At 41.5% G+C, this 20000-nt stretch overlaps 1 protein-coding gene across 6 annotated transcripts; it reads right to left on the bottom strand.

The window, feature by feature from the left end:
- Window positions 1–3378: 3378 nt before the first annotated feature.
- Window positions 3379–17185, bottom strand: LOC143142621 (tripartite motif-containing protein 16-like). 6 transcript variants are annotated; one of them, XM_076303630.1, is made up of 6 exons: window positions 16626–17185; window positions 16025–16120; window positions 7297–7530; window positions 7055–7202; window positions 6692–6751; window positions 3379–6440 (listed from the first exon to the last, which is right to left on the bottom strand). In XM_076303630.1, exons 1-6 carry the CDS (start codon window positions 16965–16967, stop codon window positions 5911–5913), a joined length of 1410 nt encoding a protein of 469 aa, XP_076159745.1. In that variant the 5' UTR covers window positions 16968–17185; the 3' UTR covers window positions 3379–5910. The 6 variants fall into 6 exon arrangements, with proteins under 6 accessions (XP_076159745.1, XP_076159746.1, XP_076159748.1 ...); XM_076303631.1 differs by lacking the exon at window positions 16626–17185 and adding an exon at window positions 16464–16607; XM_076303633.1 differs by having other exon boundaries at window positions 6413–6440; window positions 7059–7202.
- Between the last annotated feature and the right edge of the window lie 2815 nt (window positions 17186–20000).

The following is a 20000-nucleotide window of genomic DNA, read 5'->3' as shown; positions in this document are numbered from 1 at the left end:
CAAACATGTTTGATCGAAATCTGGATAGAGCCAAAATTGGAAAGAATCACAATAGATTTAAATTTGTCACCCAAACACACAACGATTTTCTGCTGCGAATGAACAGCGCTGACTCCCTCAGATTTCCCAGCTTTAAGCATACATGTGTGCATATAGCCACTTTGTCTCTGTCTGTCTGTCTGTCTGTCCATCTGTGTGATGAGTGGCACTGTAGGACCTGAATTACTGAATTCAGACACACACACACACACACACACACACACACACACACACACACACACACACACAGACCAACACACCAACACACACACACTCACACACACACACACACACACACACACACACACACACACACACACACACACACACACACACACAGACCAACACACCAACACACACACACTCACACACACACACACACACACACACACACACACACACAGACCAACACACCAACACACACACACTCACACTCACACTCACACACACACACAAACACACACACACACACACACACACACACACACACACAGACCAACACACCAACACACACACACACACACACACACATCTGGTTGGGCCCCTGGGATCTCTCTCACCTGCATGTGTACGTCAGATAGAAAACGTTATTGGAGTTATAATGCTCATAGCACTCCAAACAAACTTTACTCTCTAGTTAGTAAAGTAAAGAATTTTACATTTTGCCACATGAAATGTAACTGTAAAGAGTTTTTGTCACTGTGACTCATTTTCTTTTCCACTTCAAATTAAATAACTACCAAATTATTTCAAATGAACTGGTAAGTCAGCAATGTAACATGAGAATAAGACAGTTATATTTTAGCTTATGGTAAGCTTTGCGCAAACCTTCTATCTATCAAACTAGATTGAATAGAAAACTATTTCTAAATGAAATAAGAATATTCATCAACAGAGAGATAATGATTTTTCTAAGTGACCCATTTAGAGAATCTGGGCTAAATAGGAATTGTACATGACTGTAAATGAGATGGATTTTTCAATCGCATATGAATAAAATATGTTGTACTGTTACATATTTCCTCATTAGAATTCTAGTTTCCTCTCTATCTCTTCCCTCTCCCCATTCTTAATCATTTCATTCACTGACTACATTATGGAAGAAAGTTCTGGAATAACAAATGGACCCACTTACAGATTTAAAAGTTGTTGTGATCTTCCAATAACCGCCAGTCACTTTGCATTAACACTTCTCCTCTTGATTGAGATCAGAAGGGGAGAAACTTCACAGAACTTTTACTCTCTTATGGTGAGAACTTTTATTATCTAACTCTCAGGAGATGTGATGCTCACACTTATCCCTTAAAATCTTCATCACAGGACTAAATGACTCTGTATAGACTCAACACACTGGTAGTAACCTAGGATCAGATAGATAGTCAAGTTCCAACCATGAAGCATTCCGTCCGCAAAGCGTCTGCTGCAACAACTATAATCAATGGAACTGGCTACACCAGACCAGATAGCAGATAGAACAAATTAGACTAGTCCGCTACAACTACTGCAGGCCAGGTGTAGTCTGGTTGTTACAGTGAAACATACTCATTCATATTTTTATTGGAGGGCAATGGCAGAGGGGGAAGTAGTGCATATTCTCTGTTTGTTGTCTTCATAAATACTACTCATTTAAAAGCTGGGGAGTCACATGTAGACTCGTTAGATTTATGGAAGAGCGGTGATTTTAAAGAATATTTTGTTGAACAGTCAATGTTTTTTGTTAAACCCTACTGCCCTCATCACACACACAATATGCACAGAGCAAGCCAATTGAACATTCATTCAGTATGGTACAATCCTTGTCTTGTTGTACACACACACACACACACACACTCTCTCACACACACACACACACGTCTCCCTCTTTAGAGGTCACCTTGTGTCTTGGGATATGGGCTATTACAGATGGAGATGGACAGAATACAGATGAGTGGAGAGAGGGAAAAGAAAGAGAGACCTAATCGAGACAGAGGGAGAACACTGTGTTTATGTATGTCTCCTTATGAAAGATCTGTTCTGGATCGATGAACAATGGCTCAATGACTCTCTCTCTTTCTCTCTCCATCTTTAACTCTCTCTCTCCCTCCCTCTCTCTCTATCTCTCTCTCTCCTACCTCTTTCATCTTCTTCCTTCTTCCTTCCTGCCTGTAGAAAGCCACAGATTAAAAATGTAGCAGGTCAGAGCCGATTCCACAGAATGATCCACACTGTTATTTGAAGGGAGAGACGGTGTTTGATCAGGGCATCTGGCTGGAAATCTCCTCCGACTCCTTTTCTGGAATGGTTTGACAAGATACTTCACACTCACATCGTGTACAGCAAGTATATGTATGTTTGTGACTGTGCTGAAGCACAGGTATGTGAATTAGTGTGGTTTTATGCTTGAAGGTTTGGATATGGTGCCAATTCTTCTTTGTTTGTGTGTTTATGTGTGTGTATGTGTGTGTGTGTGTGTATGTGTGTGTTAGCTGCTGCAAAACACACACACACACACAAAACACACACACACACACACACACACACACACACACACACACACACACACACACACACACACACACACACACACACAAACACATAGACCACTTCTCCAGGGTGTCATTAGGGACTCTGACATAACCCAGGGTGTGATTGCTTTTCATCTCCAATTGACCTCAGACACACGTGGGCCACACAAAAAACCCTCTAAGGCCCAGAAAACAACCCACACTCCCTGACCAATTGCAGCGCAGACATTTTGAGTGAGAGGTAGGTCTAGCCCTTTACAGTTTTTTTTAACTGCTTACACACTAAATCTTTGCTTTAGTCTCTTTGCTTTTTGAGAGACCCGTCACTCAAACACCATAACTCCACACCAAATCTGCAAAATCACACACTAATTCTCAGCCTTTGACTCTGTTTTCAATTTCATAAAAAACATTTTGCAAAACACCACACACAACTCTTTACCTAACACAACACAAAAATCTAGAAAGTTACTTGATTTCATTTTTCAAACACAACCCATCAAAATGCCAGACTTATTTACCAGTGACTCACTCCTCACATGTGCAAACACTCATTAGTTTACTAAACACCATTAAAATTGGCATAATATTTTTGCTTATTCACCTTTTCACACAAGGATGGATGATTCAGTGTCTCCTGGAGTTAAGTTTCCACACATTATCTTACTCATTTTATGAATGTATATCTATGGAAAACAAGTGACCTGTTCTTGTCTTGTGATTTAGTCCACCTTCAATGACAAATGCCGAAGACACACTGCCCCCTATTGGTAATGAGAGGAAAACTCACAAATGCAGAGACTGAGAGGATGGGGGGGGGGGGGGGGTGTAATTGTTTGTAGTTCAAACACAGGCACTGAGACATGGCCACTAGAGTGGTTTACGAATGTGCATGCCTGTGTGAAGCCCTTCCTCCATATTCTCACCCGTTTGATTGTCAGTGCTACTTCTCTGATGGTATAGCATCAGTTGTTTATGTCTACCAGCCGGACCAGACTTGCTGTGTCTTGCAGTGTATTTCTGAAGCGTTGTTGAATTTACCTTTGCCATTATTCCCTGGATGAGAAAACAAGGTGATTTGTTGTTGGGTTTATGATGGTAACTGGCAATATTAAAGAAGCCTGTCTATTCACTCAATTTCCCTAAAATAGTCACAGTGTATTGATTTTATCATAATATGGGCGGCTGACGCCAGCATTATCACCATGCTTTATTGCCCTTTAAAATGCCCTTAATCTCTGTGATGAACAGCAACCATATATGAGAGAGGGAAAAAAACAGTTCACTGGCATATGGATAATAGCTTGTACACACGTCAACACACACACACACACACGCACAAGCACAAAAACACACACACACACACACACACACACACACGCATACAGTACAAACACACACACACACACACACAAACACACACACACACACATACACTCTCTCTCTCTCACACACACACACACACAAACACACACACACGCACAAGCACACACACACGCACAAGCACACACACACACACAGGCATAAACATACACAGACACAGACAAACAATCCGCTGTGAGACACTTTTAATTCATCAAGCGTCCCCTGACAGGCGCGGGGCACACTGACGAATGCGCAACTAACACAAATAAATGAGTCCATTACCGGGCATTGCCTCGCGTTCGCATCCCCGCCGCCTGATGTTTTCATTATAAATAATGAAATAACGACTGTGTGCCGTTCAATCTGGCCCAGCACTAATAATGACTGCGAGATGGAGCGGGTTTCGAATCAGCCCGCAAATGGAGCATCTCCTTCAGAATGACTTCCCACATACAGACACACACACACACACACAGACACACACACACACACACACACACACACAAACACACACACACACACCCACACAAATAAACAAACAGCTATAGACCATATTTACTTTCTCTCTCTCTCTCTCTCTCTCTCACACACACACACACACACACACACATACACACACACAAAAACAGATGCTGATGACACACTGAGATGGTATTGTGGTGAAAGGTTGAAAATTATTGCTAGAGGCCCTAGGGCTGACAAATCCAACTTAACTCAGAGATCTATTTATAGAGCAAAGCTACAGAGATGTGTCCCAAAGGTAAATCACCTCCCCAGAACAAGATTATTCCAGAGGGCCTTCAGCCCATCACTCCATTCCACCTGGAGCATATTTAACAGGAACAAAATGGGTCTTTGTGTCCTTTATGCACTAGTTACAGAATTACAAGACAAGGGGTCAATTCCAGCCATAAAGTCCACTCATCCTTAATCAACCTGCATGGGCTGCTTCAGGACACCAAGAGATGGTCATCAGCAGGTTGGTTACATGGCAGCTGATGCTATCTCCTTTAAGAGCTATCAGTTCTGTCTGAGTCCCATGAATTCGATCTTATTGCTCAGACACCTGAAAGGATTGATTTCATTACATTTAATTGAATACATAAACTAGAATAAAAAAATCCTTAACATTCAGTTTTATGTCATTATAGGTGATGGTACCTGTCATGGTAGGCTCCTTGACTGTTTGGACACAGTACAGGAGAACCCACATGCAAAGAGGGCCACATTCACAAAATACCAAGTCTGGTTCTCCTGACTAACTCACGTTGTTTCACTTTGTGAACAGAGCCTGGGTACTCTCCATTGGGAGATTGTTTCCTATACTCGTATCGTAATAGTCTGTACCTTGATTGTTTCCCTTTTGTACTTTGTTTGTAAGTCGCTTTCGATAATAGCGTCAGCTAAATGACTAAATATGAATGTACTGTAATGGGGGTGGACTTTGCGTTAACTTTGAAATCATTAGTTCAGCCTAACCAATCACATTGATCAGGGATTTCTCAGTTTACTTCCTACTAACCTTTACATACTGATAATAAGCAGCATCAGCAGTCAGGACACAATGCATTTACCTTTGTTGTATATACATGTACACATTTTTCCGACTGCAATTTTCTGGATGTTTGCAGGCATTGTTACTACCCACTGACACTTTCAAAAGTAACGTCATCCCCTCTCGTCGCTGATTGGACTGCCATCCTGATGGCTAAGGGAAACGTACGTGTATTGTGTGAAGCCAGACTAGTATCTCAGTGAGATGAAAATGAGCAGCAGCAGCAGAATGGCTGCACTACAAAAGTGTTTAGTCTAAAAAAGTGTTTAGTCTAAACAGTCTAAAAAAGTGTTTAGTCTAAAAAAGTGTTTAGTCTAATCACCACAAATGCTGATTGAGCATGTAGAGCCCCAGAGACCAGTGAGGATGTCTCTTATTTCCGCATTTTAGGGCTTAGAGCATAATTTGAACAATGAATCAATGCAGCAATGCAATTACTGTAATGCATTATTCTGAGCAGATTTTTATAGATGCTCCATTTGCCACCCAAAACCCAGGATAGAGGGGTTCAGTAAATGTTGTCTGCACAGTGTGGAGGAGGGTCATTGTGTCTGAGACGCTGTAGAAGGACAAAAGGCCCACCCTATGGTTCACATACACCCCCATCCTGGCGAGTGGGAGGGTGAGGAGTTCAGTTCTGAAGTTATTGTGCCTGAAAGAACATCTTCCAGGATCACACTCTAGCCTCCACGACTGTTTATTGCACCCGAACCGACATTCAAGAACACCTCCTTTCCTGTCAATATGTTTGTATGCAAGGGCGATATCCACTCCAACATTGTCCTCATGAGTCCACTCCACCTCCCAGTAGGAACATGCAGAAATAGCCTCCACACACAGCACCTGCGCCCATCCGTCGAACCGGTCAGGATGGTCAGGATATGGCTGCTCCTCTCCACGGGTTGCCTTCCGGTTCCCCTCGGACAGGGAGAGGGATCTGTGTGCTGTGTCTGGATCCAGCGTCAGTGGACAAGAATCTGACGAGGGTGGAAAAAAATCATTTCAGCTCTTTTTCTTCCTGACCCTATTGCCATCTCTCTCTCTCTCTCTCTCACTCTCACACACACACACACACACACACACACACACACTCACTTACTCACTCACTCACTCACACACACACACACACACAAACACATACACACACACACACACACACACACACACACACACACACACACACACACACACACACACACACACACCGTGAGTGCTTTGGGTTACTCACACTCCATGAACTCCTCTCTAGTTTTTGGTTTCAGTGGCAGCATAATGTGGATCTTTCTCACTGGACATTAGTTGACATGCAAAGTAATGGGCAGAGCCAGATATACAAACATGATTACAAAACAATTATAAGAAAATAACTACAGCACTTGACATGACCTCATCAATCTTCTTACTTTCACTGAGTGCATGGGTCAAAAACTACACATTGAAATTAGCCTACTCAGTCAAAGCAACAAGATGACTTGACTGGGTTGAGTGGGCTAATTTTTGTTTTAACATCTTAGATGTGTGAGCTCATAACCATTTTAAAAACTATGACCTACATACATCAAGAGTGTCAGAAATGTTTTTTTCCTCTAACCTACTGCTAATATCTTCCCAATCTGGCAGGTTTCGTCCCTTTTCAGTGCAATAAGAGATTCCTTCAGGGCGTCAAATGATGGATGTTGACTGAGAGTGATGCTGAGTGAAGCTTTGGATACAGGAGAGGTCTGGAGGGCCTGGAAACTCTGTGAAAACACAAAAACAACCCCCCTAAAAAATGCCTTTAGATTCAGAGATGCTGTGTGGTGAAACATCTCTGTTGATGGTGAGTGGAGCTACCTGGATGAAGTGGACGTGGTCCTGGTCATATGAGAGCTCTTCCATTTCAGCGTCTCCTCTCCTCAGTTCCTCGATCTCCCGCTCCAGCTCCTTCAGAATCTCTTCAGCTCGACTCACAGCTGCCTCCTCCTGAGCTCTGATCAGCTCTTTCACCTCAGAGCGTCTTCTCTCAATGGACTGCAGCAGCTCAGTGAAGATCCTGTCGCTGTGCTCCAACGCTTCCTGTGCAGAACGCTTATCGGGAGACAGAGAAGGGATCTAATGTGGCTATACTGTATATTGGGGCTTTTAGCTTCAAATGTTCAAGAAGAACGCCTATGCTCTGTATTACCCACTAAAATTAGCATGCTAGCCAGTGAGAGAAAGTGGAATACAACATTATGTCCAATATTCAGGGATGGGCACAAATACATCAAAATGTATTTCCAAATAAAATACCAAATACCCACCTTAAAAATGTATCAAAATAAGCTACAAAATACAGCAGCCAAAAAATGTATCAAAATAAAATACTGTATTTTTGTATTTTCAAAATACTACAAAATACTTCTTTCTAAAAGCCTTTTTCGTCTATCCCTTCACTTGTACACTACCTGGAAAAACATCTGAAAGCAAGAGACTCCTTCCATAATCAGTCAACAGATTAGATATGCTGACCCCTCATGTTAGACATCCCAATATAAACCTCTGCCAGGGTCGGCGCCAGAGAACAACGGGTGGGAGGGCACCTCACCTCACTTTTATTAGTTATTTTAACAAATTGGCATATAATAAAGAGCATCCTTCGAGCCTTTTGGATAACTGAAACAATATCATGGGGGAAATAGTACAAGAACATAGCGGTCATAGCCTATAGTGTTTAATAGACTATAGCACACAGTGTTTAATAGAATAGTTGCATAGGCTACAATACAACTAAATAGGCTATAACAGACTCACCACTAGCAGGCCTAGGCTACAGCTGAGTGCAAAATCTCATCACTGTCTTTCCATTCATTTTGAAATGTTCTTATACGATCATGCTCAAAAGCAAATTGCACATAGGGCCTTCTGATAATATTGCAACATTGAACATAGGCTATGTGATTGCTCAAAATGTTCTTTAAAGTACAGAACTAATTCTAACACATTTATGAAGTGGCTAGGCAGAGGCACCAAATGTGATGGAAAGTTTAAGAGCGAACAATCGGCATGGCTTTTAGTATTTTATGCTGCTCTGACAGTCCAGTTTTATTTACTGTTAGTCTACTGTTTTAAGTTTGGAGATGTACTGTTTTGCAGCGACATGCAATGCCGACTCCACAACTGTTGCGCTTCCCAGCCAGTTGGTGTAATAGATTGCCCACTATGAATCAGTGACAATAACTCAAAGACAAACAATCCAAATAGATGACTTATTTAGAAATTTAAACTAGGAAGCATTTTCACCTTTTAAGTTATTTAACACCATCACTACCACACTTACTGTATGGTGAGTTTCATCACAGTTAAATAATTTTGTATACACCTGAAACTGGTGTGTGCACAACCTCTATCAATGTAAATACAAAAAAATTCAAGTTGTCACATTAATACCATCCAATCAGTTAAGCCAATAAGAAGCCAATTATTATGACATTATCAATCATTTCTTATTTAAAATGTGCAAAATTGGAAATGTCCTTGTTTGAGGTATCTTGTCAAGTTACCATAGCACTGAAATATTTCACAGGTCAGAGAACATAGACAAATTTAAATTCTAGAAAAAACCTGTAAAACAGAAAAAAAAAGAGGAAAATAGCAAACTCAAGTGTTGCAATATAAACTTGTGAACTCAAGTCCTTGTGCTGTCCTTGTGTGAGCAAAGTAGTGTGTGTAACCTTAGCTAGTCGTGTCTCCTCAGTTGATGCCTTTAAGCACAACTAACTTCTCAAAACAGTGTTGCATTCAGACGACGCCTATGCGGCCTGTTAATCATTCCAGCAAATGAAAATCAACGCTCTACTGGAGCAGAGGGGCTTGACCATGCGAGGGTGCCACAAACAGACCGAGACAGAGATTTCGTGCTTTACAGTATAGATAGTTAAATAGATGTCATCACAGTGTTTCACAGAAAGTATTTTACAGTATTTTGAAAATACAAAAATACACAACACTGAAGTATTTTGATACAAAATACGAAGGCATTTTCATCATCTCAATAAAATACAAATTACCAAATAGTATTTTGTATTTGAAATACGTATTTTAAATACATGTATTAGAAATACTGCCCATCCCTGCCAATATTCCAATATATGGTTTAATGTTCTGCATTATGTCCAATATTCCAATATGTGGTTTAATGTTTTGCATTTCTCATTAGTAGGTGACTTTGATACTAAAAGTATGATTCTATGTAATGACTGTATGATATCTGTACTGTCCCTGTGTATATCTCTGTGTGACTGTATTTAGAGAGATAAGCAGGAATATTATGACTTTGCAGTGTTTCACTGTTCTGCATGGCTGCGTCAGTAGCTATCTGCTCCTGATTGCCAGGTTGCCACTAATCAGAGTCTGATTCAGTGTAGTCCACGTGAGATGGGATGACCAACGCCATTTCCCGTCAGCCTGGAAGGATACTTAAACCCTAACTATTTCCTTGTCTAGTTAGAGCAGCTGATGGATCGATCTTTAGGTGAAGTCATGCTGTCTCTCCCTTGATGCGCATCATTGTAAATAAACTCTGTTCCTGATTTTTCATACTATTGGTCTGACCGGGTCTCTATTAAATCTATGGTATCAAAATTACCATCACCAGCTAGCTTTGTCAGTGCTTCAAATTGCACTCTCTTGCGATAACACACTGAACCTCAAGAGGGGCTTTATCAAATATGTGCAAGCCGATGGAACAGTGCTGTCATGTTGTATGCAGGCTTTGAATTTCACCATTCTGGGGGCAAGGCCACTTGGCCTTCAGTTGGGCATATTTGGTGGGGGGCACAAAGGCCACATGTCAGGGCACCAAGGCCAAAGTTAACTATACAGTAGTAGGCTATAAAAAATTATCAAAGTTGTATTTAGCCTATTCATTGCAGTAGACCTGCATCACTGTATGAAACATTACAAAAACATGAAACATGACATATTACATAGAACTGTAAATCATCTGATCATCTAATATTTACAGATATCTATGCTATATATAACATTTATTTTATATTTGGCCTGTTATGAAATCATGTATTGAACAATTTAAGCACAGCTCAGCTTTAAGAAACTCAAATAGCCTAGATGCATGCTTAGCATTTTGTGATCATTAAGGCTACTTTCACAAACACTTAGTCAGCTGTCCTCTGATTTAGGCTACCAATATCTAGGCGATATTTGTAACATTTATTTTGTATTTGGCCCGTTATGAAATCATGTGGAACAATTTAAACACATTGTAAAACTTAAAGCCCAAATTTGGAGACATCCATGTATGTCGAACTTTACAGCAAATTCAAAACTGGATTAGGCCTACTCTGGAACGGCTACAGGGGACTGCTTTACACCTTTGTGTTCGGTAAGGTCTCCTGTTTATTCTGATATATGGTTTGTCATGTGTTAAAAGAAGGGTTCGTAAAGTATTCCACCAAGATGAATGGGAGATCATGGGACGCAAAACCTTCAGTAGAATGTATGATTCAATTGAATTATATTATTTACTTTTCTCGCGAACCGTTCAACACAGCAATCGGCAAACATAGTTTAAAAGCTGAGAAAAAGCTCTTTCATGTGATACTTGTGATGTCTGTGTGATGAATAGGCTACTTCGCGAGTAGTTCAACTGAGAATGGGTGAATTTTGACGCACTTTCTTTTTTGCGCTGTCACTTTCTCCACTGCGTAAAAGACTAAATTAATTTGCGCTGTGAATGCTAAGATAATTTTGACAGGCCACAGGCTAAATAAAAATCGCTATTAGTAGGACGCAAAACAGAATATTGAAAGAAGGGGGCACCAAGGCCACCGTGGCCTGTAAACCTCTGATTTTCAAAGGGGCCTCACGGCCAACCCAAGGGGCTACGACGGCCATGGCCGTCGTGGCCGCCGTGAAATTCCTACCCTGGTTGTATGTAATGATGTATTCAAGATAACTTTACACAAAGCCTCTTAAAGCTGGAGATTGTGATTTCAAGGTTAGCTTAAAGTGTCCCATATGTTACAAATATGTGACATTAACACAGAGAAGGACTAAGTGTTGTGTAATTCTGTTTTGAAAGTAATTATGACTAATGACACATTAAACTATGATGATTATGACACACACCGCTAGTTTTGATATACAGTTTGTAATGTGATGAGTGAATAGTCTACAAGCTATATGCTCAGTGCACTAGTGACGAACTCCCATTTTTGACTTGAAGTTGTCAACCCAGTTTCCTGTTCATTGATATCACAGTCAACAAGCACCTGAAGATGAGTGCGTCAGTTGTACCAAAATGTGTGCTCAGGCTCACACCTGCCTTCTTTATTTTGTGCACATGGGCTGGCAATTATTAGGGAAAAGGTGGAAGCTAAAAGGGCTTTTATATCGACTTAAAGCAGAGCATCAGTGCTCCTTAGAGAAATACATTGAATTTCTTAAGTTTTGGTACAACTAAACTCATCTCATCGCACTCATCTTCAGGTGCTTGTTGACAGCCATGTCAACAAACAGGAAACTGGTTTGCCAACTTCAAGTCAAAAACTATGCCAACCTCAAGTCAAGTCACTGTACAGAGCCTATTCCATTGGCAAAGATAGGTGTGGAGATAGATGCAGAGCTGTAAATATGATTCAATTTTATTTAAATTTAAAGTTAAATTCAAAGTTCCCGCGAGCCATTTATCACAGCAACTAGCGACTAGCACCGTTGGAAAGCTCATGTGGGATGTGAGCTTCATGAGCAATGCAACAGAGAAGAATGGGTTTGATTTTGGACGCACTTTGCATCCATAGGGCCCACATAGCTTTCTTGTTATTTTTGTACACCACTTTGGACAAAGGTATCTGCCAAGGATCACAACCATATAACCACAACCAATTGTAAAAAAAAAAAAAAAAAATGAGTGAGCTGGGCTGAATAGAATGAACATTCTAAACTCTTTGCTGCTCAGATTTATCGACAACTTCACCTGGAATGTTTATTTAAAGAACTCTGAAGATTCCATTCCAAAATGTGCAAAGTAGAATCTTCAGTGAATTTCTAGAATCTGCTCAGTCTTATTAGACACTTCAAAGCAAACAGGTGACAAAAATGAAGCTCAATGAACTTTTCAGCTGCTGCTTACCGGTCCGTAAGAAGAAGCACAAAAATTAGAGGGTTGACACCAGCAAGAATAAGCAAAGAAAGGAGGCTAAGCACCTCAAGAAGGAGATGGCAGACAGGAAGAGAAAGGAGGACCTTGAGATGGACATCTCCAAGGTGCAGAGTGTGGAGACTATGGTAATGTCTCTAGAGGGGACGGAGAGAGTGGAGGATGAAAATACAGTGATGGCTATCCACCATGCTGAGATCCACCATCCTGATCCAGAGTTCAGCAAAGAGGACTGCAGTAAGTATCACATTTTCAGATAGTTGAATAGCCTAAGAGTCTTGAAGAGTCAAAATGGACACCTACATTTTAATGTTGTCAAACTTCAATCAGATTCATCCTTTCATATCTCTCTACAGACCCGGAAGAGTCATCTGTTGACCACAGGAGACCTCCACTGGACAAGGAGGAAGGTAGGAGCCCATCCCCACTGCATGTTGATGGAGATATTCATCAAGAGTTCGGCAAAGAGGACTGCAGTAAGTAGGCCTATCACATTTTCAAATAGTTGAATAGAGTTGAAATGGACGCCTACATTTTAATGTTGTCAGACTTACTAATTTGTTATCATTTCATCTCTCTCCACAGCCCTGAACAAGTCATCTATTGACCACGGGACACCTCAGCTGGACGAGGGGGATGGTAGGAGCCCATCTCCACTGAAGGTTGATGGAGATGGCGACCAAGAGTTCGGCAAAGAGGACTGCAGTAAGTATCATATTTATAGATAGTGGAATAGAGTTGAAATGGACACCTACATTTTAATGTTGTCAGACTCTTTTATTAAAATCATCATTTCATCTCTCTCCACAGCCCCGAAAGAGTCATCTGTTGAACATGGGACACCCCAACTGGACAAGGGGGATGGTAGTAGCCCAACACACACACACACACACACACACATACACATATGCGCATATACCATACCCACCTCCCCACACACACGCATTCATAAACTCCACAGCCCTGAATGAGTCATCTATTGACCACGGGATACCTCAGCTGGACAAGGGGGATGGTAGGAGCCCATCTCCACTGAATGGTGGTGGAGATGGAGCGAGACCTGTGCCTCAGTTGAAACTGGACTGGCACAGACACCAGCCTACAGTCGGGAAGCCCACACCACACGCCAGTGCGTGGCGCACGCCTGACACCCCTGAGGAGAGAGACGTGATGAAGGAAGAGAGGAGGACAATCCTGCGTGGATTTTTTGAGAGGAGGGGCATTAATACCCAGAAAACGACCACACTGGCCACACTGACCGCTGAGGAAGAGAAGCCCACACCACAGCCTGCTGTGTGGCGCACTAAAATCCCTGAAGAGAGAGAGACGAAGAGAGGAGGAAAATTCTGCACGGATTTGTCAAGAGAAGGGGTCTTACTACAGTACATGTAGGCCAAAGAGGGAATTCAATAGATAATTAAATGGATAGATAGCTTACGTAACATTGTATTAACATTTGTAATAATTAATAATATATTTCTTTAATTTTAAAGCATCCTGTTGTTCATGTCTTATCTCAGGGATTCCCAAACTGTGGTACGCGTACCCCCGGTGGTACGCGAGCTGCTTCTAGGGGGTACGCGAGATGAAAAGGGCAATGGCGGACAGGTATAAAATGAACATTTTAAATCTTTTGTAATTAATTCATGAATAAATACATAATTTCGAATCAGGCCATAATTATATGGAAACATTAAAATAAAAGAATATTATTTATAAACTCTGTATGTGTTCATCAAAAAAAGAGCAGCTTAACATGACGCCTGGAATAGCTAGAATGCGTTACTTTTGAATGCGTTGGATGGTCCGTGGGGGGAAAGTTTCGCGGATATCACAGGTTTTTGAAAACAACAAAAACAGAAAGGAGGGAAGGAGCAAAGCTAGGAGTTATTTCAGATGGGCAAGAAAGGTAACATTAAGCTAGGCTTTACATTAAACAAACTAAAGGTAGCCTAAGTTTAGCCTTGTCATCCTTGTCATGCGTTGTTGTAGGCCTATTATAAGATATTGTATGTGGATGTAGTTAGGCTACTATGCAGGCTAATTTTCATAACTTTTTAACTGACCAAATGCACGCACCTATATTGTCGGACAAATATTGTCAACGCGGGGGGGGGGGGGGTTATAGAATGCGTTACATTTGTATGTGTTTATGTGTCGGATGGTGGGGGTACGTGAGCCGAGTCAGAATGTAGGCGGTGGTATGCGGGGGAAAAGTTTGGGAACCGCTGTCTTATCTGATATTACATTTGAGTTAAGAGACTGTACCAAGCAATAATACACAGTGCCTTCCACAATTAGTGGCACTCAAAAAATCATCCTCTAGTAGTTTGCCTCACAAAGGCTCACAATAAAAACAATGAGCACAAATCTAACTCTGAATACCTCATCTAATAATATATATTTTCTACAAGTAATTGGCATCCTCCATGTAATACTTGTTTTGCTAATAAAACAGCCCAAATGCTCTCCTATAATATCTCATAAAGTTGGGATATACAGTGCAGGAGACCTGAGATTATTCCTCTTGACAGAATTGCTTCAAAACGAACAGGTGAGAAAATGAAGCTCGCCTAACTTTTCAGCTGCTGTCTAACGGTCCGAAACAAGCACAAGAATGAGAGGGTTGACACCAGCAAGAAGAAGCAAAAAAAGGAGGCTAAGTGCCTCAAGAAGGAGATGGCAGGCAGGAGGAGAAAGGAGGACATTGAGATGGACATGTGAGTTGGAGTGTGGAGACTGTGATAATGTCTCTGGATGAGAGAAAGGATGGACCTGCAGACAGACTTGAAGGTGAAAATACAGTGGTTGCTATCCACCATGCTGAGATGGCTAATGCTAGGCCGTGACTTGCCCAAGAGCTGAGAAAGAGAATATCAGTGAGCCTGATCAAAAGTTCAGCAAAGAGGACTGCAGTAAGTTAGTTGAATCGCCTAAAAGAGTCAAAATGGACACCTACATCTTATTGTTGTCAGACTATTTAATTAAAATCATCATTTCATCTCTCTCCACAGCCCCGAAAGAGTAATCTGTTGAACATGGGACACCCCAACTGGACAAGGGGGATGGTAGTAGCCAAACACACACACACACACACACATGCACATATACCATACCCACCTCCCCACACACACGCATTCATAAACTGCACACAAACACACGCATGAACACACGCACACACACACACACACACACACACACAGATACTCATGAGCGACCAGACATGCACATAGACGAACACACACACACACACACACACACACACACACACACACACACACTTATATGAGTTGCAAGAGTAGGGGATGGAGTAGAAGATGAAGACAAATTGGCAAGCATGATTTATTTTTGCGGAGCGAATGTGTAGGACTGAGCGGCGGTCATATTTTGTACCGCTATGTGGTACATCTAGTTAGTACTCACTTTGTAAGATACCACAGCTTTTGTCAACTTCTTCATTGCTATCTCTCTTTCTTGGATTCTCCTATGGAATTTCTTCCTTTTTTCCAGAAGCAGCTTCTATTGTTACACAAAATTAATAATCAATTAGAAAACAATTGAATGAATAAACAACTGTTTTTTTTGTGTGTGAACAAAAAAGACCTCAACAAGAAAATTATCCAATTATCTTGAGAAAAAGAGCTTTGTCATCTTGAGTTAATTAAATAATCATCTTGATAACTCGAGGTAACAAAGTTTGCCTTCTCAAGAAAACAAAAATCATTATCCGGTTTTAAATGATCTTATGCTGAGAAAACTAGTTTTGAGATAACTAGATAATTATCTTGACATCTAGAGTTGACAAGCTTTGTTATCTTCACCTAAAAATTCGATTCAAATTTGAATCAAAATTGATGATTACCTTGTTATCTCAAGATGATGGCATAAAAAAAATGATTGCGAGGTATGGTCTTTATTGGCCTTTTTGTTGCACTGCCGCTTTTTAAAACGAGTAATACTGATTATGACTTTGATTTCATATAATCCCAAATGACAAAAATACCACTTTCAGGAGAGACTTCACCTGTTTCTCGGGCCGGGCTACTGTTGCGAAAACAGTATTATGGCCATTGTGATCTTCTGTGGTGCACAACACACAAATGCACTTCTGGTCATTGTAACAAAACATCTCGAGGAGCCTGCCGTGTTGAAAACATATCTTCTCCTGTAGCTGTGTGGCTTTGACCAGCTTGTGCTTCTGTAAGGCAGGCTGATAACGAGGTTGAACATGAACCTCACAGAAGGAGGTCAGACACACCGGACAGGACACGACCGCTTTGAGTTTCTCCTCAGAGCACAAGTCGCACTCCACATCTCCTGGTCCTGTGCGTGCGGTCACGGGTGGAGCAGCCTGGGCCTCTGCCATCTTCAGATTCCCCAACAGCTCAGCCAAGATGGTGCTTTTCTTTAGAAGCGGCCTGGAGGTGAACGCGTCTCTGCACTGTGGACAGCTGTCGACACTTTTCTGATCCACCTAATCCCAGCAGCTGTAAATACAGCTCATACAGTAAAAGTGTCCAGAGGAAATAGAGACACACTGAGCAACAGAAGAGATCCACACCCCATTCTGTGAACTTTCTTCCATGTTCCTCGGCTTTAGGACAAAATAAGTACCGCCAAACTGCCAAAGTGGAACCTTTATCTCCGAGTGCTCTGTGCTGATAATGCTAAAGGGCCTCCTGGCCAAGTTCCAGAACACTTGAGGAGAAGATGATAAGAGAGAGGGCTGTGGCATGCCCTGTCACTCACACTTCTGTCCACTCTTTCTTTCTCACATTGTGTGTGAGAGTGCCAATTCTGGTCATTCCACAGAAGTGTGCAAGCCACGTGCTGTTTGTATTTCATACTCATTTTTAACCATCAGTCACCACTGATCACATATTTTAAATCTGTTTTCATGGGAAATGGATAAGTGATCCTTTAATAGACACTTCACAATCAAAAGCACAACGATCAATTTAGAACACAAAATAAATCATCCGTTTTATTTTCTGTACATGAAAGAACGTGCTCTCTTCGATATGCAGTGGACACAACGCTATCGTACTTGTGTATTTTTGTTTGTGTTTTGAGAAAATGCATGACCTTCATACCCTTGGACCACTGTGGAGTGATTCACAGGCCCAGCCTGGGCTAACCCACAGAGACACCTCACAAGCCCATAATGTGCCTTACTGACCACACATCTGACCAGTAACAAAGGTTCAACATTTTCTTTTCACAGAGCTACATTGGACAACAAAGCAGCTATGGGTCGTAGTTGCTCATATCTGATATCCACTAAGTGGGGCCTCTCTACGGCTGAATATGCCATTAAATGAGCAACTCCTGTTCTCACACCAGATCAGCACAACCGGCTCCAAACATTTTTTTTGTCCATATTGTTGAGTTCTGACCTCAAAATGTATGGAAGACAGCCTAAATCACACACACACACACACACACACACTCACACACACACACTCACACTCACACACACACACACACACACACACACACACACACACACACACACACACACACACACACACATAGAGAACAGAGGACAGATGACATGTTAACAGAATCATTTCACGCATTACTGACTCTGCATCCTCAGTGCCAGCCGGCTCTATTCACAAGATTTACACACCGCGACCGACACACACTCTCCTCCTATCTGCCTCCCCATTCTCTGTCTCACTCTCACACTCCCTGTCATCTCTCTCTCTCTCTCTCTCTCCATTTTTCTAGCTTTCTCTTACTCTCATGTACACACTCTTACTTTGCCTGTCTCTCAGTTTTTATCTGTATCTCTCAAAGCAATCGATGTTTTTCAAACGTGCATGCACAGAGAGAGAGAGAGAGAGAGAGAGAGAGAGAGAGAGAGAGAGACTGCAATTCAATGACAGGGGGCTGGCTTCAGGCAACAAGAAGAACGGAGCTAATTTCATATGCAAATTACAATCAGATGGCCATCTGTGGGAAATATCAAACCTTAATTGCTGTAGTGTCCTTTTGATGAATATCTAGCTCATCAAAGTACATTGACAAGCACCCGGCTGATGAATTCCAACCAGTATTTCACAAAGAGGGTAAAAGGTTGTAAAAAAGAGCTCATGCTTTACAACAACACTCCGGGAGGAAACATGAAAAACTCATGACAAAATGAGACATTAGTGATAAACCATCAATCAGTCAATCAATCTATCTATTTATTTAGTATTTATGCATGTATATCATATGCAGATGTCTAATCTCTGTGCACATGTGTGTAGGGCGCCCTCTGGTGTTAAGACTTCGGGACGACTCAGTCTGACCTTCCTTGATCAGAGAAACTGGCTTTGACACAGTCAGAAACACCAGGTTTCCAGATGATGTCGTCTCAGGCTTTACGATAATGAATACATTAAAGTTCTTTTGCCATTTGCTCACATCAACACTGACCGATGAGCAGCCAGAGCCCAGCCAGTACTGCAACCCATGAGGACTAATCATGACTCAGAAGGGTCATTTCATATGTGTCATCTCACACAAATGATGACAAAGTGCCCTTGGTCAAAGAGCTTAGAAACAATGTGTGTGCATGTGTGTAAGTGGGAAGTGGTTGTAATGTATGTGTGTGTATGTATATGGACATACATAGTATATATATGTAATACATACTTACATATACATGTACATTCTAACTCTGTTTCATGTGGGTATGCATATGTACATATTCATTGTGTTTACAGAAATTACCTTTATCTGTAGCATCTGATTTTAGACTCAAATAGCTCATCAGAGGCATCTGTTCTCATATCATCCAATTGCAGAATCAGCAGTGGGTTGATTGACAGCTGTGGGCAGGTCCCATGCTTATCTCAGAGTGCAGGGGCCCTTTACAATGGCCAATCATTTCTCACCATTACTCTCCCTCTGCCAATGCAAGCTGCAGACAACAAGGTTACTGTCACTTTAACTGCCTTTCTTCAGGCCGTCTATTATCAATAACACAATTAAGAGCACACAAGCACACACACAAGCTCACAAGCTCTCTCTCTCTCTCTCTCTCTCTCTTTCACACACACACACACACACACACACACACACACACACACACACACACACACACACACACACACACACACACACACACACACACACACACACACACACACACACACACACGATGAGAAAGAGAGAGAGTATATTTCTTACTAAACACAAATACACACATTCACACATATATCTGAGGTAGCATATTATCATTTAAATGGAGATTGGTCAGGGTGCAATTTGCTCTCCCCAAATTAAAGATAGTAGAAGGTCTGGAGAAAGAAACCTTATTTACAGCTGAATTCCCTCTGATAATGTCTTTGAGCCAAGAATGTAGCAAGCAATACATTACACGTGCATGTGCGGATGAATACTTTGA

Source organism: Alosa pseudoharengus, unplaced genomic scaffold (genome assembly GCF_046254945.1).
Source record: "Alosa pseudoharengus isolate Yale_2024_CS ecotype anadromous, Long Island Sound unplaced genomic scaffold, YU_APseudo_1.1 YU_APseudo_1.1_scf_24, whole genome shotgun sequence".
Lineage (NCBI taxonomy): Eukaryota > Metazoa > Chordata > Actinopteri > Clupeiformes > Clupeidae > Alosa > Alosa pseudoharengus.
The sequence above is the reverse complement of the archived record's forward strand: the minus strand, read 5'-3'. Positions and strand labels throughout refer to the sequence as shown.

Coding starts and splice junctions, on each gene's coding strand:
- LOC143142621 (XM_076303630.1), bottom strand. CDS start 16,967: ATGGCAGAGGCCCAGGCTGCTCCACCCGTGACCGCACGCACAGGACCA. Junction 16,121..16,625: donor TAGCCCGGCCCGAGAAACAG/GTGAAGTCTCTC, acceptor GTGTAACAATAG/AAGCTGCTTCTGGAAAAAAG. Junction 7,531..16,024: donor AAGCTGTGGTATCTTACAAA/GTGAGTACTAAC, acceptor TCTCCCGATAAG/CGTTCTGCACAGGAAGCGTT.